Raw genomic sequence first — 27265 nt, 5'->3', positions numbered from 1 at the left:
TTAGGGTCCTGGTGCGAGCTCATAGTCACTCGACTCCGATGATTGGGAAAACGAGTAATACGATGATGATGATGATGAGCTCTCTTCAGGATCCGGCTGAGAAGGGCATATGTCCTCATATCTTGGAGGTGGCTCCGAAGGGATAGGCTCGTTGATGTATTCTATTCTCGGCCCCCATCGCCATGGAACGGTGTGTATGTCTTCCCCGTCGCTTCCGCCGGAATCACGGTCGCCCCTTTCAAACAGGACGCTGTCGTAGGAAGGAGGGTCCCTGCTCATTGGCCAATCATCTCCTCCTGCAAAAGGTGGAGGTGGGGCTGACGGGACCGTGAAGACTTCGTCACCCACACTTACAGGAAGCGGCTGATATCTGCAGGCTTCTGGGTCCTCCTCAGAGTCGCCGTCCCGACGGTTTTTACTCAGACAGATAGCCAGGCAGTAACACAAGACGATTAGTATGATTACGATTGTCTGCAGTAAGGGAGTTTCACAGACTTTAGGGGGTTTGTCTGTGTTGGATACCGGCTTGCAGGCTGGAAACACAAGTCCTGGGATACTAATCAGTACCCCGCAAGCCAGTAACAGGATCCCGAGTATTACGAACTGCACAAACTGCCGGCTTTTCCCGCAGAGGAGGCTGCTATCTGGATCCGTCGGGTCTCCTTCTAATTCCCTCCTTCTCCTCTCTCGTTGGGCAGTAAACTCTGCCATCATTAAATATGCCAGCCCTATCCCGGCAAGTACCGGGCCCGTCGCCTTGTAGGTGATACAGCTGTCGGACTGGCATGTCGCAAACCCATAGACAGAAAGTAGAGATCCGCCGCATAAGAGCGCCCAGCCAAACACAAACAGCGTGAATGTTATTCTGCTGCTTGTGCCAGGGCTAGGAGTGCCGGAGCAAGTGCGCTCCATGACGGCTGAAACGTGTACCTGTCGGGGGTCAGTCAAAGATGTTCAGGTGCAGAGACTCGCACCTATGTGCCGGCTATTGCGTGCACACGAATGAAGGCCTTTTAATCTCTGCCTATTTTGTCTTTTTAAAGTCAATTGAAAGCTCAGTTTCGCTCCCTGTCGTGGACAGGTAACTGTTATGCTCAGTACTGCTACTGCTCACAATCTGAAACAACCAGAGTGTCTGGATGCGCTTTTACAGAACATCACAGCATTGTGATGTCACAGCACTATGACATCACAGTCAGGGCAGGCTGTACCACAGTGCAAAGGCCATGGGGGTGTTCTGTCCTGCTTCCAAATACCAATACAGCTGCCGCTTTCACAAATGACAGTGTTTTATTCCACAACCCCGCCTCCTAACACGAAGTGGTTTCTTCCAAAGAGACTTTCTGCAGTCATAAGAAGTAAGGGCTTCTTTTGACGTTGCGCATGCTTCATAGAAATACTTGTGACTTGTTAATAGATGACAATGTTGAGGATATTTGGACAGAAGAATAAACACTGTTTAACGTAATAAAAGACAATTAACCCTTTAAGCACCAGACTGGTTTTTTTTGTTACCTTTCGTGACCGAGGATGTTTTGACACTTTGGCGGAGCTCGTGTTTAGCTGTAATTCTCTTCATTTAGTGAACCCATGCAAGTTTCATATATATCATATTTTTTTTCAGGACAATTGTCATCTAATTTTAAAAAAATTGATGAAAATTGAAAAAAGACCTTTTTTTTTCAAGCATCAATGTCATATGTTACAGCCTATGCCCCGGAGTATGCGGGCTGTATCCACTAAATGACTGTGGCTGCCTTATCCATACAGGTACATGGACAGGCTGCCTGCGGGAGACGGAAGCCGCAAGGGCGCCCCCTCCCACCCCCTGTAAGTTATTCAGTCACGTGTCTTTCGATGGAAAGTGAGTTAATGCAGCCAGTTAATGCAGTTCATAGGTATCCCATCCCCGCCATTGCGATAACATATAATATATAACGTGTATCCCTTCCGCTGGGGCTTCTATGATGGAGCTCTGGAAGGTAACGTCACGCTGGCGCTCCACCATAAAAGCCCCGGCGGAAGTACCGGCAGCAGCGGAGGTTGTCGCGCAGACGTCCACCGACTGCCAGAGAGGAGCATCCCCACGCACCACTACAGGGGACCTGGATATTCCTTTTTGGCAGCCGTTGGGCGTCTGGGGACATCCTCTGCTGCTGCCGGAACTTCCACTGGGGCTTCTATGATCGTCACATGACCTTCCGGTGCTCGGCCATAGAAGCTCCAGTGAAAGTGCCGTCCACCAGCAGAGGTTTATCTACATGCATCGCAAAAACGTTCACCCACTAGACACTCCCTAGTGGGAGCACGGGGGGCAAATCTGGGGGGGCTCAGAGTGGCATACCACATACCTTCCGGCTGTATTCTCTTTAATTGTCGGAATGTTGTAAATGTTGCACACGTCATGCCTCCGACGCTCTTGTGTTATCAGGCAGAACGTTCTAGAAGGGTCTCATGGAGACTCGCTGACCACGAGGTGGGGCACCTGCTGACCCCCGTCCTCCATCTCCGGGAGAAGTTGCACCCCCAGCGGTGTATTCTCTTACCTAGGTTGAGTTGGCCACGGGTAGCAGTTCCAGGGAGCGGCAGCCCCTCTTCCACAGAACTGGGGGCCAGATCACCCTATAAGCCGATCAGGCTGCCCAGGGGACCACTTCTCGTTGGGCCAGATCGGGAGATCAGATAACTCCCTGGGAAGCAGTAGATTTGTGCAAATGGACCAAAAACAATTTGGACAATTTTTTCATTTAGTTTTCTGGCAACGAATTTCGGTTCGGACTGTTAGGGATATTAATGAGACAAAATAGGCAAAACCAATATTTCGTCACACACACAAAATAACGACGCTATCAAATATTGGAGGACCACATCCACAATATGAATTTAAGGAGATACCCTATATTTTATCTCCGATCCTAAATTCTTTCAGATCGCCGAAAATTATAATTCAAATTAGATAGATATCGCCACGATAGTCAATCAAAAATATTTATTTATTGTGAATACAATTTATAAAATCTATATATGGGTCACGCAGTGCATAATATAAAACACAAAGTTCTTAAAACATGTCAAAATTGAATCAATTCAAATACAATATATTATCGATAGTTATCAATATGAATTAGTACTATATGAGTCTAACACACAATTAATTTCCAGTCCACTCAGCAACCAAAAATTGATAATAATCAGGGCAGTAATAAAAATATCACTATCTCTCTAATATTAGTTCAATTAATATAACAAATTAAAAACTAATTTAATAATGTCTACGAGTATTAGTGAAATTCCTAATAGATGCAAATGATGTCAAACTTCATCTATAGGTAAAAATACCTTTTCATTATTGTTATTATCACGGGTTATAAGCTGCAGTCTCACAAGCCGCCATATACAATAATGCAATATAGTACTTCCCAGAAACAGGGAATTCTATACGAAGAAGACAAAATTCATCTCTATTCAGAATAATAAAACAATTATAATTACCACCACTTGTTGCTGTTGTCCAACTGGTACTTGTAGAAGTTAATCCAGGTTCATTGGCAAAAAAATTAAGTGGAAAAGAAAATAACTTTCTACCAGTTATATAGGTTAGAACTCAAAGTAACTCCAAGAGTGAAATATGGTGCCAGAATCTTAAGATTCCCATCCTCTGGGGTAACTTTGGTGAATAAGTCTGTCCGGGTCTGTCTGTTTCAGGGTGCGATTTTTTTTTAAGGTCCGTTTCTTTTTTTAATTATCCAAGACATAAGCTTAAAAACAGAGCTTATTATCATAGCCTCCACCTCTTGATTGGAATTCTCCAATCATAACGGTGGGTTTTACCCATTAAAATTAGGATTTCTACTCATATTTACACCGTTGTAATTTTTTAATTTACCTGTGAGAGACGCTCTGGTCTAAGAATTAACTTAAAACCATTAAATATGTGTTTGGAATTTATCCTTGGTTACCCTAATCGCCAGGTGTTACCTCCTAGATAGTAACTCAGGCCTTGGTAGTCTTACCATGTATCCCCCATTCCAAGTTACATTTCTAAAGATATGCAGCGTCTACTCCTTAACTTTCTCATGGAAGATAACATTAATTGTATCATACATACTGAAACATCTCTATACATGAATACTTCTTTGTTCTCTATTATAGAGGGAACAAGGACAAAAAGAAATCATCACTACATGATTAAGTAAAATAAAATGGATCTGACTCCATTTTGTTTTCATGTAAAATACAGAATATGTGGAATACATGTTTTCTATCATAAAATATCTGACATAATCCCCCCTTTAGATTATGACAAAGCAAAGTCCAGTTTGCTTTAGAATGATCTAAACAAACATCAGATAGTATATTAACAACTTCAAATCATGTTGTCCGACATGGGACATGCAGGGGTATAATGCACGGGTTGGAACACTTTTGCTCCTGAAAGAGAAGTCATTAATGAAAACTTTCTATATCGATATCCACTTTAGTAATCATTTTACGAACGATGTCTCTGAAACAAAATATAAAGGAATGTGTCCTCTGGTTAAATCAGTCATTCCAGATTGCACTTCGTCCAAAAATGAAAATGTGTGGAATAGTATCGGGTCGTGCACAAACAAAAGTTCACGTTTGAATTGTTCATGACTTTGGTGCAGATTAATGGAGTGAGAGATTAATTTGGAATGCATGTTTGTGGTTACAATGGTATCATTTACCATAACCATTAAGTCTACTAGATACTCTCTTTGTCGTTCCATTTCCCGATGAATAGCATTGATTTCTCCTTTTAAGCCTCGAATTTCGTTCTCCAAAGTTTGAACAGAAACAGAGTTTGCGGCAGACATACCGGTTGCAACGACTGCACCTATGGCTGTACATACCAAGGCAACAATTAAGGCAACAAGGAATCTTTTAGCTCGATGATTCATTGTAATGGAGCTCGATACAAACGGCTTCCTGGCTTGTTCCAAAATTTCTTGAACGCGTCTTTGTGCTCTTTCAAGATGCATCTGGTACCAGGCCTTTAATTCAGGGAGCTGCATTGACGAAACATTGTACTGTTTTTCGATGGAGATCTTCGGGTCTAAGCTGACAAACACACGTTGTGTTAGGATCCTCTTTTCTGTAAGGATAAATCCAGGAGCTTCTTGGATCATAATGCCAGAAGATGGTCCAGGCTCTGCGATCGGTTCCATCCGCATCTCGTGACACAGGAGTAATACGATCCAGACGATCGTCACATCCTTCTTGGACATCTTTCAGAACTCGAATCCTTGTCTTAATCTTCAAAAAGAAGAATAGTATGAGAATACGTACTTGTAATATTACTTGACATTAAAACATAGCTATCCAATCTACCTATCGATATTGATATAGTTGCTGGATGGTATGGAAATCAACTTTATGGATATACATTATCACATAACATAACCACATGTCAAGTTGTATATGATACCACATTGTTGACTTGGATCTTCTGACTCCACACCGATGTTCAGTCTTCTAACTCAGAATCATTATCTATAATTCTTAACTGAGATCTGGGATGACAAGAACGCAATTGGTTAATATGAACCCATTTTTCAACAAAATCACCATCTTTAGGAATCTTGATCTTATAAGCTACTGGTGAAATCTTGTCAATTATGACATATGGACCCTTCCAAGAAGGTAGAAACTTCTTTTCCTTTACTTGGTTTCGTGCAAAGTTATACAGATAAACTTGGTCGGAGATTTCATATTCTTTCTTAGTAGTCTTCAGATCATAGTAGGTTTTAGCACTGATTGCTGCTTTTCCTAGATTCTTTTGTGCAAAAGCAAATGCATATTGAAGATGTTTACGTAGATTTTCAACATACTGATGGGTTGTTGCAGCGTTGATCAAATTATGATCAGATGTGCGATATAGCAAATGTTGTGGTAAAACCATCTTCCTGCCTGTCATCAATTCAAAAGGTGACATCTTAGTGGCGGTACTAGGTGTAGCTCTAATAGCCATTAGAACTAAAGGCAATTTAACATCCCAGTCCTTGCCAGATTCTTTCACATACTTTTTGAGTATATTTACTATGGACTGGTTATAACGCTCTACCCCTCCGCTAGAAGCTGCACGGTAGGCGATATGTAACTTGCGTTTCACACCTAGGATTTTCCACATTTTTGTCATCACTTCGCTTGTGAAATGACTTCCACGATCTGACTCGATTCTCTGAGGAAGGCCAAATCTGGAAAATACATGATTGATTAGTAATGCTGCACACATAGAACTAGTGTTCTCTCTGCATGGGATACATTCTACCCATTTGGTAAACATACATGTAACAGTTAACATATACTTGTTACCTCTTGAGGATCTAGTTACAGGTCCAATGAAATCGATTTGTATGTCAGACCAAGGTAGAGACATTCCTCGTTTCTGAAGTGGTGCACGATGAGTTGGAGCATGAGGTTGGAATTGCGGACAAATCAAACATCCTCGACAATAAGTTTGCACATCTCTTAGCATATGTGGCCAATAGGCATAATCACGCAATATTTCGTAGGTGATCTTATCCCCACGATGACCAGATGTAGGTGCATCATGTGCGTGTTGCAACATTAAACCTCTAAAGGTGGTAGGAACTACCCATTGTTGTATGCCATGTTTGGATGTTCTGATCAGCAATCCATCCATCAAATTGAATTGGACTTTATATCTCATTAAGATTCGCAAGTCTTCATTATCCTTACAATCATCATCAGTGATAGGATTGGCAATAGGATCTTTTATATACTCATAAAATCGACCAATAACGGGATCGTTCTTTTGACTAGTGATCAGATCCTCATTGGGAAATTCTTGACTCCATTGTGCAACATTAAGGTCCACTTCATTTCTAGCTTGCTGTCTAGTTATGGCTTCAATTTGAATTGATCCAATAAGATCATCAATGTTAAAAAGTTCTCCATTGATGGCTGCCTGTTTTGCTAATGAATCAGCCAAATCATTACCTTCTTTATCGATACTTTGTATCTTAGAATGACCTTTGGTTTTCTTCCAATAAATGGTCAAATCATGTTTGATTACCAATTCATCAATCTTACAAAACAGCTTACCATGCTTCACAGGTTTGTTGTTACTTCTCAGCATTTGGTTACGTTTCCAACTAGGCAGATATTCGACGAAGCTATTGCGCACGTAGTTAGAATCGGTTATGATAACAAATTCTTTAACACCATATTCAATTGCCATTTGAATGGCCTTATATACGGCACAAAGTTCAGCTATCTGACTGCTTTTAGGACCAATGCTGTATCCTACAGATATATTTGGATAATCACCTGTCCAGGTGATTCCAATACCTGCTACCAATTTCCGTTCATTATCAATGGTGATATGATATGAACAACCATCTATGTATACACATGATAGTAGTCGACAATATTCCTCGTCATACGCTTTATAAGGAGAAAGTAATTGTTCCTCTAGGAAATCATCTCTGGTAGAGTTATCATCCAGAGGTAGAGCAGCACAATCATGTAGATCTGCTAGTCCCTGGGCAACTACGTTCTTCTTATTTTGATTATAACGGACTTCTAACGGCCATCCCTGTAAGAATAAAGTCCATGCAGTAATTCTACTGTTAGAAAGATTACCGTCTCGTATCCTGTCGCTCTGCAAATATTGTAGAGGTTGGTGAGCAGTTTCTACAATGATCTTCTCGCCGTGGATATAGCTCCGAAAATTCTGTAATGCCCATACCGTAGACAATAAAGCTTTCTCACAGTTGTTGAATTTCACTTCAACCGGTGACAAGGTTTTGCTTGCATATGCGATGACCTTGTTCAGATTATCCTGTTTTTGATACAAAACCGCACTTATGCTTAAATTAGTAAATCCTGTTTCCAGATAGAAAGGCTTACCTCCCTCCGGATATGCCAAACAGGGTGCCTGAGTGAGTTTTCTCCTCAGCTCATCCATGGCTTTGTCCTGGGCTTCCCCCCAGTTCCATCTTACGTCTTTCTTAAGCAGCTGTAAAAGAGGTTTTGTTAGTTCTGCATAGTTATCAATAAACTTACGGGAATAATTAATCATTCCTAGAAATGATCTTAATTCTTTGACATTGGTAGGAGTTTTGGCATTCAGAACGGCTTCAACTTTCTTCTTCTGTGGACTTAACCCTTCAGAAGTTACCTCGTGTCCAAGGAAGTTGACTTTGGTACGACACCATTGGGCTTTCTGTAATGAGAGTTTAACTCCTGCCTCTCTTAATTGAGTAAGAACATATCGGATCTCCAGAATATATTTATCAAAAGAAGTACTTTTGAGTAAAATATCATCCACATAGGCCAAGGTTCCCCTTTCAAATGCATCAGGCATAACTTTATGCATGAATACAGCAAATTCATGACCAGAATTTATGTAACCAAAAGGCATCCGGGTCCAAGTATACTGCTGTTTTCCAAATGTAAAGGCCAACTTGTATTGGTCCTCCTTGTGTACCGGAATAGTCCAGTATCCCTGGGCACAATCTACGGCCGTAAATATTTTGGATCCTTGCATTTGTACCAAGTATTGGTCTATGTAGGGTACAGGCCATCCAGACATATACACACGTTTATTTAGCTGTCTTAAATCAGCACACAAACGCCATTGACCATTAGGCTTCAGAATTCCTAGGATGGGGTTATTATACGAACTGTGCACAGAACAGATAATGCCACGGTCCTTTAAATTCCGAATGATATCCTGTAGCGCATCATAGGACGCTAAAGGTAATCTATATTGCTTGATACATACGGGTGGTAGATCGGGATCAGTCTGGATCCTAGCGACATGAAGGTTAGTAAAACCACAATCATAAGAATCTTTGGCAAAGATCTCTTGGAACTCCATTAGAATTTCCCTTAGCTGTTGACGTTCACTGTCATTAGAGCAAGCATCAGCCATGGATATCTGTTCTTCCACCCTTTCCTGAAATCCAGGAAAAACTTTAGGTTGACCTATTTCAAAGGATTCCTCAAGTTTAGAGGTTAGGTCCTCTCCAGGTGGATTAATTTTCTTTTGGTCATGATATTCTTGTTCATCAATTAGGTGGTCAAAGATGATGGAGGATTCTTCAATCCTGCACGAACCTTCACCTATATTGAAAGGATAAACAGATTGGATAGTAAATAAACCTTCTGGAATAGAATTAAACGTTTGTTCCACTATTTGTTCTTCTGTCAAGTATTCTTCAGGAATGAGACCTATTACATGATTTTGAAATCCAAAAGTATAATATTCTGAATCCAATGCCAAACCTACAACAGTACCTTTGGATAAGGTAATATTATGAGGTGCAATGTTGTTTATAACAACATAAATAGGGTTTCCATGAATATTTACCATTGGTGTAGGTGTTACCATGATACCTAGCTGTTGCATCCGGTTGGATAAGCAGATAAATGCATTGAGATTTCTCAATCTCTGGCCTTTCTTAATCTGTATGGGTAGAAGAAAGTTACTACTCCCTTGTGGAATGGTTACATCTTCAGGTACTTGAACACTGACTGCATATGGCAATAACTGTGCCGATTTCAGTGCTTCATCTTCATCCTGAAATTCACAAGGATCGCCTTTTAACCTGGTCCAAAGATTAGAATTAATCAGATCCAGATGGATAGCAAAGCGATGTATGACATCATTTCCTACATAAATCTGGTAACGAGGTTCGTCCAACACCAGAAACAAATGTTTGGCTGTCTTATTTCCGATAGAAATGGATAACAAACATTTTGCAATAATATTATGGCTATCCGATTCGCCGTCCAGATTATGGATCCACCTGTCTTGGGGAGAAAGATACCGGATCATTTTAGGATTAGCGATCTGTTTTAACAGACTTTTGCTGATATAGCTGTTTTCGATCTCCAAGTTCCACTTGGCATTCTTACTTCTCCCTAAATCATTCACTTGAACAGGAAAAAATAAATTGTTATTAACCCTTTCAATTTTATCAAGGAATTGAACATGACCTGCTGATTCCACAGATTCCACATAATCCCTGTGAAGAGAAATGGTTAAAATATCGCCTTCCAGAGATACATTTCGGATCCTTTCCGGTTGAACTTTTATGGAATGATCATCTGCAGGGGAAATAAAATCGTTAACCTGCAAAACAGTAACATCAGATGACTGACTATTCCTAAAATGAATTTCAATTGAGTCCGGCCTTTCCTCAATCACATGGCAATTACGCCTGGATTGCTGATGAGACTTATCATATGGAATGGGTACTTTGGTTTGTGACCATACAATCCCATTCACACAATCTATGATTACATTAAGTCTTCTGAGTAGATCTATACCCAAAATCAATCGGTCATAGGGGAGATTTACCACTATTACCGGGTGTCTCAAGGTCTTATTACCTATGGTAAACTTTAACCAGGTAGAACCTACGACATGAAGGGAATTACCTCCAACACTCAGCAGAGTATTTGGAAAATCTCTTAGCTTTGGCTTTTCCGCTGCTAAATCCATTACCTTCTGAAAGTACACATTTGACAATATAGTTGCCTGTGACCCAGTGTCAATTAACCCCATGAAGGGATGTGGTAATGAATCCTGTACATTTACAGAGACATAATATCTTCCTTCATATTCTTCTAGTTCACATAAGAACTTAGAATGTGTCAGCATATCACTTGTCTTCCATACGTTACCTGTCACGGCAGTAGTTCCAACCTGTACTGATGTGTGCACATCCTTACCCACTAGTTCTTCTTTCTCAGGAATGTCTTGAGCATTCAAGCTGTTACTAGCGGTCGGCATCTCATCGGTTAACTCCTTCAGAGTCGGCTCCTGGGAACTAGGTGCTTTTAAAGACAAGTTAGCTTGCGGACTCATTTGGTCTGGCTGCAATATAGAAGATAAAGTTACAGACACGTCCCCCCTAGCCAAAAGTGGAGGGACCACATAGGTTTTACCATCATTATTAACACAATCATTTGATAGATGATGAGGATCTGGAAGTAAAACAGGGTTAGGAATTATATCATCTGATAACCATCCCTGCATTGCCACATCGGCTTTAACTTCGTTATGATCTATTGCGGGGGAGCTGGCATTGTGGCAGGACCTGCCCCTAAAAAAGGATTGGTGGTCACTGTAGCCATAGTTTGACTAAATTTAGTCATTTGCTCCGTTAACAATTTGATTTGGTCACTCATTTGATTGACATGATGACGTAAATTGTTTTTCCCATTCCTGTACTGCCTATTAGGTTTGGAGTTATTTGGCTGAGGCTGTTGGGAGTTATCAGACTCAGACTGACTGGATCTGTCCCTATTAGTCCTGTAAAATTTCCTCCTTGCCTGAGGGTTTTTCTTCCACTGGGAATTACCCTTCCTCCACTGTGGATTCTTTTTGGCAGTAGGACTTTGTCCTTTGTTATCCTGGGATTCCACATTAGGAGTTTTAGGCCTGACAACAGGTGAGGCTGTAGCCGATTCCTGTTTCTGAGGTTTTGGGGATTTAACCACCTCAGCATAGCTTCTCTTTTTCTGAGATTCTAATCCCAGATGGGCTTGGGTTTCTGCCACCTCTTGTCCATGAAATTTCTGACTCTTTTTATCAGGCAAATCATCATTGGCATGCAGTACTGTATACAGCGTCATGCATTCATTAACAAGCCAGTCTAATGAGCAATCGCTATCATAATCTCTAGCAAGATTTGTCCGAATTGGAGAAGGCATTGCATAGAAGAAAAGATCACGGAATTCTCGAGAATCATATCTGGGTTTACGTTCTGTAAGAGAATAAGCGTTCTTGAGAACAGTTAAAAACTCTCTAGGACTTTGGTGAGGCCTACATTTCAGATTATACACAGCCTTCTTAGCAGCGGAGACAGTTTTATACTGTCCAAACTCAATCTTAATCTCATATTTCATTTTAGACCAAGATAGGGTTCGCATACTTTGTAAACCTTCAAAGTAATGTCTGTGATGACTTGAAAAAGTCCACGACACATAGTGTTTCTTGTTGGAATCATCATCCATTCCCAAAAACTGCATTGCCCTTTCAAATGATTCTAAATGATCAGCAATATTAGCTGTGCCTTTTCTAGAAAATTCAGCAACAGTCTCCTTAAGGAATTTAATTACCTTAGGGGCATCATAGACAGGTACGGGTAATTTCTTAGTACCCTTTACTGCTCCTTTAAAGTTACGGGAGCGCCCGTCTGATCTGTGTGTTCTGGCCGTATTGGCACCTTGTAACATCACAGAGGGTTCACCTGAAACATGACCTTCTGAATAAACGGAACATTCACTATCACTTTTATCACTCTCCTGATTCTCATCAGAGTCAGAGGAATCACGTGTATCAGAACATTTAATCTTCTGATTCCGCTGTGATTGGACAGAAACCACCTGGTTAACCTGTTCTTGTAGAGTTTGTAATTGCTTACTTAAACTCAGAACAGTAGACTCTGTTACGGTGGTGTGGGTTTTAACCCCTTCATCACCTTCACCATACAAAGATAGCTTAGGCATTTGCACACTATCCTGTTTAGACAATTGGACTTGGAGTTCTCGTATCTCCCTATGACAATTATCCAGATCATAGCGACAATCCGTTTCCCTGCTCTTAGCATCAAAGTACTGGCCATGAAGTGCCAAATGCTTATCAGTCAAATCATCAAACTTTAGTCTCAACTGTTTGTACTCCGCCTGGGTATCATTTAACTGATCCAGGGCTGCTTTGGGAACTTGCAATTCTTTTTGGAGATTAGACACTTCTTTTTCTCTAGTTTCACGATCTCGCAACAACTGAGAAGCCAATACAAGAAAATAGGGCCAGGATGAAAAGATTAACCCTTCTCTCTCCTTCAAATCAGATGTTTGAACAATAGCATTCAATTTTCCGACAAAGGGTGATCCTTCAGACCATTCATTTATTAGGGTCATTTGTACTTCACCCTTAAGGGATTGGAGCCGCTCTCCATAATTCTCTTTGATTTTCATATTTTTATGATAATCTCTCATAATATCCTGTTTAATGTTATTAACATGTACCAGCAGTTGTGCTTTAGACAGCAAAACATCTTCACCAGAAGTAGCACTCGATTTGCTGGACACAAACATGTTTTATGCACTGATCAGTATGCAATACACAGTACCAAAAATATACTATGTGAAACAACAGAAAACTACCGTATATCAAGAATTGGAACTATTATTTTACGTGAAATATCTCAGCAGTGCCTCCAATTATGTTAGGGATATTAATGAGACAAAATAGGCAGAACCAATATTTCGTCACACACACAAAATAACGACGCTATCAAATATTGTAGTACCACATCCACAATATGAATTTAAGGAGATACCCTATATTTTATCTCCGATCCTAAATTCTTTCAGATCGCCGAAAATTATAATTCAAATTAGATAGATATCGCCACGATAGTCAATCAAAAATATTTATTTATTGTGAATACAATTTATAAAATCTATATATGGGTCACGCAGTGCATAATATAAAACACAAAGTTCTTAAAACATGTCAAAATTGAATCAATTCAAATACAATATATTATCGATAGTTATCAATATGAATTAGTACTATATGAGTCTAACACACAATTAATTTCCAGTCCACTCAGCAACCAAAAATGTATAATAATCAGGGCAGTAATAAAAATATCACTATCTCTCTAATATTAGTTCAATTAATATAACAAATTAAAAACTAATTTAATAATGTCTACGAGTATTAGTGAAATTCCTAATAGATGCAAATGATGTCAAACTTCATCTATAGGTAAAAATACCTTTTCATTATTGTTATTATCACGGGTTATAAGCTGCAGTCTCACAAGCCGCCATATACAATAATGCAATATAGTACTTCCCAGAAACAGGGAATTCTATACGAAGAAGACAAAATTCATCTCTATTCAGAATAATAAAACAATTATAATTACCACCACTTGTTGCTGTTGTCCAACTGGTACTTGTAGAAGTTAATCCAGGTTCATTGGCAAAAAATTAAGTGGAAAAGAAAATAACTTTCTACCAGTTATATAGGTTAGAACTCAAAGTAACTCCAAGAGTGAAATATGGTGCCAGAATCTTAAGATTCCCATCCTCTGGGGTAAATTTGGTGAATAAGTCCGCCAGGGTCTGTCCATTTCAGGGTGCGATCTTTTTTTTCTCTCTCTTTTTTCCTCCCTTTTTTCTTAAAGACATCAGCTTTTAAAAACAGGGCTCATTATCATAGCCTCCACCTTTTGGTAGGAATTCTCCAATCATAACGGTGGGTTTTACCCATTATAATTAGGATTTCTACTCATATTTACACCGTTGTAATTTCTTAATTTACCTGTGAGAGACGCTCTGGTCTAAGAATTAACTTAAAACCATTAAATATGTGTTTGGAATTTTTCCTTGGTTACCCTAATCGCCAGGTGTTACCTCCTAGATAGTAACTCAGGCCTTGGTAGTCTTACCATGTATCCCCCATTCCAAGTTACATTTCTAAAGATATGCAGCGTCTACTCCTTAACTTTCTCATGGAAGATAACATTAATTGTATCATACATACTGAAACATCTCTATACATGAATACTTCTTTGTTCTCTATTATAGAGAGAACAAGGACAAAAACAAATAATCACTATATGATCAAATAAAATAAAATGGCTCTGACTTCATTTTGTTTTCATGTAAAATACATATATATATGGAATACATTTTTTCCATCATGAAATATCTGACAGGGGTAAAGATGGCACAGGCAAGCTTTTTGGGGTAAAGGTGGCACAGGCAAGCTGTTTGGGGAGGAAAGGCAGCACTCACAAGCAGTTTGAGGGCAAAGCTGGCATTGTGGGACGTGCTGCTTGGTGAAGTTGACTGGTCTGGGGCACTATGTGGTTTCTAGTAATGCCGCTGCTTCGAGTCCCGCGCCAGTTCTAAAGTCAGATAGAGCAGTGGCATGAAGTGAGAGTGGAGTGAAACTATATTCACTGAAATGTGTTTAATGCTGGTAAATCCCGTAGATTCCTTTTTTTTCCTCATGTTTTCTTTAAATGTTTTGTTTCTACAAAAGGAGGTCTTTAAAAAAAAAAAAACATCCATTACTGACGATCGTGCCCTAAAAATACACGTTTGTGTGGGCGGCTCGCTCTATAACAGCCGCAGCGAGCGAGATCTATACGAAACCGCGGCTTGGCCAGCTTCTCAGCGTTTCCACGTTGATGTTTTCTCTGCGTGATCCCATTGTACGGCGCTGCGGAATATGGCGGTGCTATATCACTCAATTATTGCAGAATAGCTAATGATTCCTCTTTGCTGGTGAATCTCCTTAACATATTGCTTGAAAATGTCACAGTTTTGTTGTGTTTTGGCACCAAATGCTTCTGCTTTCTACTTTACTGAGAGGGTGGGAGATAAGTGGAACGGCTTCCCAGCAGAGTTGGTGCAGGAAATCAAATTTCATTACATTCTTTAAGGCAAAAAATATATACCCCCCCAGCGCTGTATGCAGTTATACATTTTGTATCTCATTTTGCCCCAATAATCTCCCTTTATCTGCAGACCTGGAGCCGCCGTTGCTGTCAGTCATGTGATATTTTGGGTGCCTTTTCCGGCTCAAACCCCACACTGAGCTGACGCTTTATGGCGATGCTAATGAAGTCCGTTCCTCCATAGACTTTCATTAGTTAGAGAGTCTAGCTGGGTGATTAAGACTGAGCCATTCTCTTGTTCCCCACAGGCAGTATGATAAAGAGTCGGGGGGGGTTAGTAGATCGGGGATCAGATAACAGAGCGATAATCATAGAAACGGCTGATATGCAGCTGCCTGAAAACTTTATATTATGGGGTAAAAAACTACAACTGGGGTAAAAAAACAAAACAGAGCGAGATTTCTGAAAATGTGTTTTTTTATCTGATACGGGGAATAAAGCTATGATGATTCTGATGGATATTGAAATACTCGGTTTAACCCCAAACCTCTGCTGTGAGAGGAGTCCCCGGGTCGGATATTTCCACCCCGTGTATTTCTGGATAGACCGCGTTTAATTATCCGCCACCAGTTAAGGATATAAAAAGATTTGGGTTCTATAAATGTTTTTGCCTCCTGCAATTTAGGATAAAAGAGGAAACTTTGTATATTCTTAGATTAAAAAAAAACACATTTCTGCGTCTGCTTACGGTGCAAATCTTACTGTAATATAAATCTAATAATAAATAATATTTATTTTCATCATTGTTTGCGTTTAACTGCCCCAGACGCTGCCCCTCCCCCTCGGGGGGGAACCTTTATGGGCTCCTAAAATTCTAAAGCATTTTACTGGTCGAGGTCGCAGGAGTTTAATTAGATTCACTTGCAGCTGCCCTCAGATTCCTGTCATCGATTGGCTGTTTAAATTCACTCACTGTATTAGCCTCTACCACTTCCCCTGGGAGTCTGTTCCACACATCTACCATAAAGCTTATACCTCTTATGCTTTACTCTTCAGGAATACAATGTAACAAGCTTTCTTGTGAATGTTTTCCTCTCCCTTCAGCCTTGATGGAGTGCCGTTTCTGATGCACGACCGCACTTTGAAGAGAACGACCGATGTACAAGACGTCTACCCCGACTTGGCCGAGGTCAACGCTGCCACGTTATCCTGGGACAAGCTTTCGCAGCTCAATGCCGGCAGCTGGTTCCTGAAGGTACTGGGTTTTTGCGTCTGTCTTGTTGCCATCCGGCGGCTTTTATCGTCGCTGTAATATTCGGATCTGTCATCATAAGAATGACTGTATAGATCAAAAACTGGCGCTAGAAAATGTTACTGATCGAATGACACGGATGGCCTCTGGAATCAGCCGTTGGTGGCCCTGCAGAGTTTTTCCCCGAGCGCCTCTGCTTTCAGACTGGCGTGTCATTGGCCGAGGAGGGTCCAGCCTCCCACCAACCACTGAGTTGAGAGAGGGATTCCTTGAGCAAGATGCACAGATCAAATGTCCCATGATCCCTCAGTGCGGACTGTATCGGAATTCTCCCGTCACCCCGAGCAGGAAGTTGGAAGCCGCTTCCTGTTCTCTCCGTCCCCTCAGCCTGAGCAGGAAGTTGGAAGCCCCTTCCTGTTCTCTCCCTCCCGTCAGCCCGAGCAGGAAGTTGTAAGCCGCTTCCTGTTCTCTTCCTCCCGTCAGCCCGAGCAGGAAGTTGTAAGCCGCTTTCTGTTCTCTCCATCCCGTCAGCCCAAGCAGGAAGTTGGAAGCCCCTTCCTGTTCTCTCCCTCCCGTCAGCCCAAGCAGGAAGTTGTAAGCTGCTTCCTGTTCTCTCCGTCCCGTCAGCCCGAGAAGGAAGTTGGAAGCCGCTTCCTGTTCTCTCCCCATGTTGTTTTAGCGGACGGCGCAGAAGCCTCTAGCGCTAGAGATTGTTTCCAGCCGCGCAGGTCCCTCCGTAACGCTATTATCACAGATATCACAGGGTGCGGGGCGATTTACATCCTGTGATGGGGCAGCAAGATGGCGGCTCCTGCATACAGGAAAATGAGGAGCATTCCGCCACTTGCTTTTGGGGAACCCAGGCGTCAGACAGATGTGTTAAATTGTTAGCCATGCGCGAGGAACCTCATGGGGACGATATAAATGACCTCTCCTGTTCCTCCCTACTTTCCAGAACAAGCCTTTTTCCAACGTGGCGTCTCTGACACCGGAAGATCGGAAAAGAGCGTTAAACCAGTCGATTTACAAACTGAGCGATTTTCTGGAACTGGCTCATTGGAATAATAAGAGTGTTGTGTTCGACCTCTACCGGCCCCCAGACGGCCATCCCTACAGCGATTCCTGGACTGGCCAGATCGTGAAGGTCATCCTCAACGAGACGTCCATTGATCCTCGGCTGGTACAAGAGTTTTTTTTTGCTATTATCTGCACTCATTTTAACCCCTTAATCACTGGTCTCGTCTTAGATTCAGGAGCCGTATGTCTATCCCACGCATGTTTAATACCCTCACTGTATAACCCTCTACCACCTCAGCTGGGAAGCTGTTCCCCGTATCTACAACACTTTCAGTTTCTCCTCCGTCAGCGATGTCATTGGGATTAAATAATAAGGAAATAACGTAATCAAAAAAAAAGGGAGCATCGGGGAAACCCTGCGTTCCGACTGATTATCTGTGTATTTCAGGTCTGTTGGTTAACCAATGATGTGACGTTAGATGTCCAATCCATGTCACCCGAGTTTCAGAAGACCCTGGGGGGCAAGGCACCCGTCAAAAGGCTCGTAGCCAATCGCGTTGTGAAACTCAACCTTCCATACAACGAAATGTCCTCTGACGATATCAGGTAAAAAAAAAAAAAACACGTTTGGTGGGGGGCTTTTTGCTAAGATTTGGTTAAATTGGAGGAAAATTTATGAATTTTTATTAATTTTTACAACTTAAAATGTAGTAGAATTATCCGAGCGAGTCGATGAAATGAGTAGGAAGGTCTGATGTCATTTGTAACGTCTCAAGGATGATGGATCACTAAGACGTTGACCAGGGGAGGGCTGGCAGCCTAAGGCCTGGGGGGGCAAGTCAAGTGAAGTGGCTCCGCCCCCTCGCACTCACCTTTCACCCCTCACGCTGCTCCCATCACTATGCGGCCATCAGACTGCTGGAAAACTGATCTAAACGGCCGCTGGGTGCTGATGCCGCCGGCCGGAGCTACTTTAATCCTTTTTTTTATTTATTTAATATGCCGGATCGGCTTGCCATATTAAAAATAAATAAATAAAGTATTAAAGTAGCGCCGGCCGGCAGCATCAGCACCCAGCGGCCGTTTAGATTCGATTTCCAACAATCTGATGGCCGCATAGTGATGGGAGCAGCGTGAGGGGTGAAAGGTCAGTGCGAGGGGGCGGAGCTTTCACCCCTCACGCTGCTCCCATCACTTGGCGGCCATCGCATACGGCCGCTGGGTGCTGATGCCGCCGGCCGGATCTGCTTTAATACTATTTTTTTTTTCCATTTAATAGCCGATCCGGCTTGCCATATTCAATTTTAAAAAAAAGTATTAAAGTAGCGCCGGCCGGCGGCATCAGCACCCAGCGGCTGTTTAGATTAGATTTCGGGCGGCCTGCCCCCCTGCCCCCCGGCCCAGCCCGCCCCTGACGTTGACTCAACTTCTTAGTTTTGGGACAGCCCATCTAAAAAATATTTGAATTTGCAGCTTCTTTAAAACGAATCTCCCAGCATTTTTTTTACTCCTACTAGAATCAAATTAAAAATATGTTTTCCAAAATATTGCTGTTTTCCGTTAAACTAATTGTAGTTTTTGCCCCATAATATGTTTTCAGGCAGCTGACCCCAGATCTACTTGACAAAGACCCTGACTCCTTATCATACTGCCTGTGGGAAACAATAGAATGCCTCGGTCTCATTACATTTCTGGGGATTCTGACATTTAGTTTTTTTTGGAAAGTGCAGACGTGAAAAGCTCCAGAATTGCTCCCCTGTTGTGTTGTAGAGACAGCCCTGGCACAGACAAGATTTTTTTCCCCTTGATTCTGTCCCTTTAAATCTGTTTGGCCAATCAGGGCCTTTCCAGGGTTCCCTTTAATAGTTTGCACAGAATTAACGCTCCATATTGTGACGCAGGACGTACGCCGCTGCCAATATATCCACCAATCTGTACGTGGTCAGCGAGCCGTGGCTGTTCTCTCTGGCGTGGTGCTCTGGAGCTTACTCCGTGACCACGAATGATGTGCTGGCCCTGAAACGGATGGATCGGCCGTTATTTCTCATGGTGAGTAACAACAAGTGAGCTGTCACAGTATGGATCGCTAACTGAGATAAGTTTTACTTTACTGAGAGGGTGGTAGATACGTGGAACAGCCTCCCAGCAGAAGTGATGGAGGCTAATACCGTGAGGGGATTTTTTAACATGCATGGGGCCGGCGCCTGACAGTAATTTCCACGTTTCTATGATGTGATTGCCGTATTTTTTTTCAGACTCCGGCGGAATACCGCTTAATGTGGATTCTCACAGATTCCGTTTCCGCGCTGCTGATCGCGCTGATCTTTCTTCTGCATTGGTGAGTCCGACGAGCGCCATCTAGAGGAGGCCCCGGGAATGGCTGCGTTTTGGTGGAATATGGACCGGCAGCATTTATTATCCTGACTACAAGTCCCATGTTTAGGGTGATAAATGCTATTTACCTACACTGCCTCTGGAATTGGGGTCCAGGGCCACTAACGGGAATCTTGGGGCCCTATATAAATCCTGCCTCCCATTCTATGCTCCTCCCACCACCCCATATTCCATTCGCTGCCCGGCCCCATTCTCCTCCCACTATCCTGCCCTATTGTTGATAGGAGCAACAAGGACTTAATGCCCAATAAGGGGCCACCTGGGCCCTAAAGCCTGCCAGGACCCAGACACCAGTAGCGGGCCACAATGACCAATGAGGGAGGTTGGCCCCCCGGCTAGCCAGGGCCCATATAGGGGTAGTCATTGTACCCCTGTGATGGCAGCTCCCTGTGTATATATATATACTTATATATACTGATATCCTCGCCGTTATGTATGCAGCGTCTATACCCCCTTATCTGCTTCTACTTCCAGCACCATGGACAGGGGTGAGCCACGGAGGGCGCCCACTCATGGTCAGGAGAGAAAAAGTAGCCACAACCCTCCCGTAATACGCTCCTGCTCGTAGCCGGAAGAGATAGAACGACAGAATAAGAAGATGCCCGGCATTATTCCGTTTGCAACACCCGACTCCTTTTTTCCTCCTTAATAATCAGCATAAAGCGTGAGGCTGTTGGGGAGAGCGTTTTCGGCACCAAAATGGAATTTGCTGACACGTCGGAAATATTATCCCATAATCTCATTAGCATTCCTTCCATTAACCATTTCACGCATTACCCAGTGAAAATTACCCAAAACCCGCCAAAATAACGGCGAATGTCTCAGATTCTCCAAAGGGGTCGATTAAACGCTGCCGTGACATTATATTTCTCGCTTTCCAGTTGGCGGAGGGATACGTTGTCGAAACAAAAGTATAACTCAAAGCTTTGGCACTAAAGGGGTTAATATCATCCGTACCCTGCACCATTCGCCCTCTGGTAACGTGGCATTCCGTTGCTGGACTCCGTTGTTGCCATAGTTTGGAATTCTCGCAAAATTTACCCAAACTCTTGGGTTTTCGAAAATAACAGGACTGGGTTTTGGGGTAAAAGGGCAGATTCCTGTGCTTTCTACACATTTTAAATGACCAAAGAGACCCAAAACTTTTGTATAAGGGGTGTGTGGCTGGAGGCGTGAATTCATTTCATTTATTTTTATTACACATTTTATGCTACTCGCTAACGAGGATTTCTAAGTTTGGTGTATTTATGTATTTATTTATTCATTTTGGTCTGGCCAATTCATAAATGACATTTTATCACCTTATGTCAGGTGGCGAGAGAGAGGACTATCATGTTGCCCCGAAAACAACGGCCTGCTTGAAGGTAGATTTTTATATTTCTAAGTAAAATTGTAACTTGTTTCCTTTTCAACACCAATTTAGGGCAATCTCCCTCGCTGCTTATTATCGCCCCCTGCTGGAATGATTAGAGAATGCAAATGGCATGGACCGACTCGCACAACATTGTTTTATAAAATACATTTAAATATTCTATATATGACAGACAGGACTACATTCTTTATCATTATTGTCAGGAAAAGTATAAAATCAATGTTTTTTATGCAGACTTTAAACTTACTTGTAAGGAAAATATTAAAAATCCAAATTCCAAACACAAAAATAATAATACATTTCAGGATCACAATTTAGTAAAAATGTATTTTGTTTTGTGTTAAACAAATATATATTTTAGAACCAAAGCTATTTTTGTTTCTTTAAATTTTCTGCCTTTTAATAAACATTTTTGTTTGGCTTTAAGTGGTTTTATTGAATGATGCTTACCTGTCACCTGTAACCTATGACATCACTTTCAATGGTTCCCCTTTGCAGACATCCAGATGTCTAGACATTCTAGACGTCTGATGTCACCGCAACGTCATGATGTCATGTTCTTGTTTTGCAGAGCTTGACATGTCGCTGTCAGAAGAAGGATATGGCAGAAGTCAACCCACATCTCCAGCGGTGCAATGCGACACGAAAAGCCTCGGTTGTGCCGAGACTAAATGAGGCTTCCGACTGGCGAGGTCATAATGGATCTCATATCGGTGTCGTTGGATCACAGATCACTTGAGGTCATTTTACACCATTTGGAACCATGGACACATTGAGAAGACTTCATGGAAGGGTGGGACAGTTGGGTGCGGTGGTTCTAGAGTTGTACTTGTTCTCATCTGTTGGGTTCTCCTACATCTACACTCCTCCTACTACTACACTTTTTGCTGCTATCATAGTTGTAAAGTGATGTTCACGCTGGGGTGGGATTTATTTTCTCCCCGTGAAGCTCATCCGGCCTGACATATTTTATATGCATTAGTAAGGAACCGTTAAGCAGTCATTAAATGTCACGTCCATTCGCAGCTTCCCGATGGCATAGTAATACTGACGTTCTGCACAATGCGACAAAGCCCTTTCTAGACACAAGCTAGAACGGGTGATTTGGGTTGTTTTACGATCCTACGAAGAACCCAATTTTAAGGTAATGTCATTTTAATGTAATTTTGGGTGGTCACAGGGCGGCATGGCCATCGACCAGAACTTGAGGAAACCACCAGAGAAGCTTCTAAAAGCAGCGGCCAAAGAAAAGAATCTCATTGTAAGAAACCTCCGCTCGCCCTCTGGAACGGCTCACTTTCCACGTGTCTCTCGTTCTGGTGCGCCCCCAACATCCATACCACGCAGTCCGACGAGGAAAGGAAGGCTGTTGGGTGGATGTTGAACGTTGGACTTTATCCCCCCATTAATGAATCCCTAATAGAAACGACGGAGACCACTGGGAAGCATTGGGAAAGCACAACCAAAGGGTTGAATTAAGGGGTGAATTATGACATCATAGGGGAGTACTTACAAAACCCCGACAAAGAGGAAGTAGCATTTTATCACCTGGTATATTAAACGGAGCATCTTATTATAGTTTTTGGATGTTTTGTCTAAGGGTAATCAGACTTTTAGGTCAACTTAATAGTGGACTCCAATGATCGAACCCCAAGTTCCAAGTTTGCGAATTTACATAAACATAAAACCCAACGTTAAAAGGCGCACATCTGGGAAACGTTACTGTTTTACTTCCATTTCAAATATATTTATTTTTACTTCTGCTTCCCATCATGGAATCAATGATTGTTTTTAGTGTTTAATGTTCTGTTTTAATATTTGACTGTAGTTTAATAGACGGTAATTTCTATCCGCTGGTAAAAAAAAATTTCTATTTTGTACTCCAAATAGTAACGTTGCTTGCGTCAATGTGCCGCAATCTGCTGCCTCTGTCTTCCTGGTTAACAATCCGAGGATTGTGTGTAGTTTTAAGCAATTTTAGCTAGAGCTTTAACCCTTTCGTTTTTTACCGTAATCATGAATTTCTGAATTTCGTTAATGCTTAATTCAATATGATTCCGTGCACGGAGGACGAACATGATTTTTTTTTTTTTGAATAAAATATTTTTATGGATATTATAACTTTTCAATCAGTGGAAACCTCTTCTAACCTCTGGCACAGATGGATAATGGGTGTTGTAGTCTCCAGCACTTTCCTTTACGAAGTATGACTATGAATGTATTTCGTACCCCGTGTATTTTATATAATAAGCCGCTGTTGTTGTTTTTTAAATCGTTATCGAGACGCTATTTATGTGCAAAGTTCTTGCGGCTTTAGAAATTAGCATACTGATGTACATAGCAATAACGCTTTCATTATATATTATAATTTAATGTTACCGTTGGCCTTTCTGGCTTATGACATCATGGCTTGCAGCCAAAATAAAAATTGATTTTGAAATTGTAATTTCACATTTGTGTATAATTCTTTCTAGAAAATGCATCGCATTAGAGTCCGGCACAAGGAAGAGGGGTATATACCCATATATTTACCCTGGGCAGATATTAGGAATTCACCAATAAGAGCTGAGAGTGAGGTGGGGGGGGGTTTCATTCTTAGCTTTTAAACTAAGTCTGTGCCTTAAAAAAGTTCAATAAAAACGTATTTAAAAAAAAAAAAAAGCAAATCAGGGACATCAGCAGTTAAATACCCTCCACTGGCAGTGGGGTAACTGCAGGCCTCTGTGTGCCAGCGTGTACGTTGCAAGGGGCAATGACGGCACAGGCAGTCTGTTTGGGGGGGTGGGCAATGACGGCACAGACAATCTTTTTACACCCCCGGGGGCCGATGAAAGAATATTACATTTATATATCGGGCTGCATTACTGTATTACTTACAGGGTGTTGGAGGGGGTGTTGCAGGTAGACTGTTGAGATACCTGCATGGATAAGGCAGCCGCAGTCATTTAGGGGATAATGCCCGGATACTCCGGGGCACAGTCTGTAACACATGAGACTGATGTGTGAAAACATGGCTGTCACTCTGGTGTGTTTGTGAAGTCTGCGTTGAAACATCGTGACGCGTTCGTATCTGTGTGTATTGCGTGCAGGTATTGCGTTTGCCGCCTACAGTGAAGATGTGTAACGTATACACATACGATGCTTCCATTGGCCTAAGCACCATAATATCCACAGAGGGGGTGTTAGGTGGGAAGCTATTTTTCCTTGGAATAAGATCGGGCTATTCACTTACTCCAAAATCTATCGTATGCTAATAAATGTAGCATGGTCATTTAGATGCCGCCCGTTTCCAGTGTGAGCATTACGGATGATGGGCACTTTAGTCTCCGTGGTGTGAATACACGCGGATCTTTGCTCCTCCTAGGCAGTCGTATCTGCTGTTTCTGGGACCTTTCGAGGAATATTAGCTCTTTGGCACGCAGCAATAATCTGTAAAGGTGGCGGAATGCCAATAATCACTCAGCCAAACACATATGGAGGGGTTGAGTCTGCAGAACTTATAAAATGAGTTTTTCTGGTGGGGTTTGTAGCCACGTCTTATCTGCGTTTTTTTTTTTATTATTAATCACCTCCATAATTGCCCTATGAATCCACTGTAGTTCTTGCTATCAGCTTGTGGATTGCGCTTAATAACTTTATTTGCACCCAGATATTCGTTGCACACAATAAGATAGTGTTTAACTCAAAAAAGGCCCCAAATAGCACATGAGACAGAATGACCAGATTTGGGAAAAAAATTGCATCAACATAGCAATATGCTGCTTGTACTTGCCATATAACTTGAAAAAAAACCATAAAAACATTGGATCTAAACTCAAGACAAATAGAATCTATTTAGCAGGTTTTTTAATTAGCTAAAATATTTTTCAAATAAAATGTACTCATATTTAGATCAAAAAAATTCTTCTTGTCCTGAAAAAAACCCCCAATATATAAAACTTGCGTGGGTTCCCTAAGTGGCAGAGGAGAAAATCCCAGCTAAACACGAGCGCCGTGTCAAAACATCATCGATCATGAAAGGTACAAAAAACAGTCTGGTTCTTAAGGGGTTAATTGTCTTTTATTACGTGTAAACAGGGTTTTTCTCCTGTCCAAGTATCCTCAACATTGTCATCTATTAACAAGTCACAAGTATTTCTATGAAGCATGCGCAACGTCAAAAGAAGCCCTTCTTAAGACTGCAGAAAGTCTCTTTGGAAGAAACCACTTCGTGTTAGGAGGCGGGGTTGTGGAATAAAACACTGTCATTTGTGAAAGCGGCAGCTGTATTGGTATTTGGAAGCAGGACAGAACACCCCCATGGCCTTTGCACTGTGGTACAGCCTGCCCTGACTGTGATGTCATAGTGCTGTGACATCACAATGCTGTGATGTTCTGTAAAAGCGCATCCAGACACTCTGGTTGTTTCAGATTGTGAGCAGTAGCAGTACTGAGCATAACAGTTACCTGTCCACGACAGGGAGCGAAACTGAGCTTTCAATTGACTTTAAAAAGACAAAATAGGCAGAGATTAAAAGGCCTTCATTCGTGTGCACGCAATAGCCGGCACATAGGTGCGAGTCTCTGCACCTGAACATCTTTGACTGACCCCCGACAGGTACACGTTTCAGCCGTCATGGAGCGCACTTGCTCCGGCACTCCTAGCCCTGGCACAAGCAGCAGAATAACATTCACGCTGTTTGTGTTTGGCTGGGCGCTCTTATGCGGCGGATCTCTACTTTCTGTCTATGGGTTCGCGACATGCCAGTCCGACAGCTGTATCACCTACAAGGCGACGGGCCCGGTACTTGCCGGGATAGGGCTGGCATATTTAATGATGGCAGAGTTTACTGCCCAACGAGAGAGGAGAAGGAGGGAATTAGAAGGAGACCCGACGGATCCAGATAGCAGCTTCCTCTGCGGGAAAAGCCGGCAGTTTGTGCAGTTCGTAATACTCGGGATCCTGTTACTGGCTTGCGGGGTACTGATTAGTATCCCAGGACTTGTGTTTCCAGCCTGCAAGCCGGTATCCAACACAGACAAACCCCCTAAAGTCTGTGAAACTCCCTTACTGCAGACAATCGTAATCATACTAATCGTCTTGTGTTACTGCCTGGCTATCTGTCTGAGTAAAAACCGTCGGGACGGCGACTCTGAGGAGGACCCAGAAGCCTGCAGATATCAGCCGCTTCCTGTAAGTGTGGGTGACGAAGTCTTCACGGTCCCGTCAGCCCCACCTCCACCTTTTGCAGGAGGAGATGATTGGCCAATGAGCAGGGACCCTCCTTCCTACGACAGCGTCCTGTTTGAAAGGGGCGACCGTGATTCCGGCGGAAGCGACGGGGAAGACATACACACCGTTCCATGGCGATGGGGGCCGAGAATAGAATACATCAACGAGCCTATCCCTTCGGAGCCACCTCCAAGATATGAGGACATATGCCCTTCTCAGCCGGATCCTGAAGAGAGCTCATCATCATCATCATCGTATTACTCGTTTTCCCAATCATCGGAGTCGAGTGACTATGAGCTCGCACCAGGACCCTAAACGTGGAAAGTCTGAACTATTGGGGGGGGTTTTTTTCTAACATTTCGACTCAGTACAGAGTTTGAGCCGGAAGCGTCACCCAAAACATCACATCTGACAATATCCAGGTCTGCAGATAAAGGACTGAAATCAGACCGGGTTTTTTGTCAGTGCCGGCACCGTACATGACGCCTGTTGAAATGTTTTTTTCCCCCCCGTGAGACTTCCACCTTAAATAACGGATAAATAAAATGACATCTTTTCATGGTTGCCCCTCAAACAGTATCTGTGTGCGTTTG

At 42.3% G+C, this 27265-nt stretch overlaps 3 protein-coding genes across 3 annotated transcripts; 2 read left to right on the top strand and 1 right to left on the bottom strand.

Annotated features, from left to right (window-relative positions):
* On the bottom strand, positions 1-912 carry LOC149279809 (transmembrane protein 171-like). Its single transcript, XM_089500802.1, has one exon. The coding sequence runs from the start codon at positions 910-912 to the stop codon at positions 1-3; it is 912 nt and encodes a 303-aa protein (XP_089356928.1).
* LOC149279808 (glycerophosphodiester phosphodiesterase 6-like) lies at positions 911-22199 on the top strand. Its single transcript, XM_089500801.1, has 10 exons — positions 911-939; positions 1771-1830; positions 16530-16680; positions 17633-17857; positions 18143-18300; positions 19596-19743; positions 19950-20032; positions 20563-20576; positions 21400-21452; positions 22032-22199. The coding sequence occupies exons 1-10, from the start codon at positions 911-913 to the stop codon at positions 22197-22199; spliced, it is 1089 nt and encodes a 362-aa protein (XP_089356927.1).
* A 447-nt stretch (positions 22200-22646) lies between these two features.
* LOC149279807 (transmembrane protein 171-like) lies at positions 22647-26987 on the top strand. The gene is made up of 2 exons (XM_089500800.1): positions 22647-22721; positions 26058-26987. Exons 1-2 carry the CDS (start codon positions 22647-22649, stop codon positions 26985-26987), a joined length of 1005 nt encoding a protein of 334 aa, XP_089356926.1.
* The last annotated feature ends 278 nt before the right edge of the window (positions 26988-27265 follow it).

The sequence above is a fragment of the Sceloporus occidentalis genome, unplaced genomic scaffold (assembly GCF_023333645.1).
Source record: "Sceloporus occidentalis isolate IW3139 unplaced genomic scaffold, rSceOcc1.0.p SCAF_160, whole genome shotgun sequence".
NCBI lineage: Eukaryota > Metazoa > Chordata > Lepidosauria > Squamata > Phrynosomatidae > Sceloporus > Sceloporus occidentalis.
This window is presented reverse-complemented; position numbering and strand designations above follow the sequence as displayed.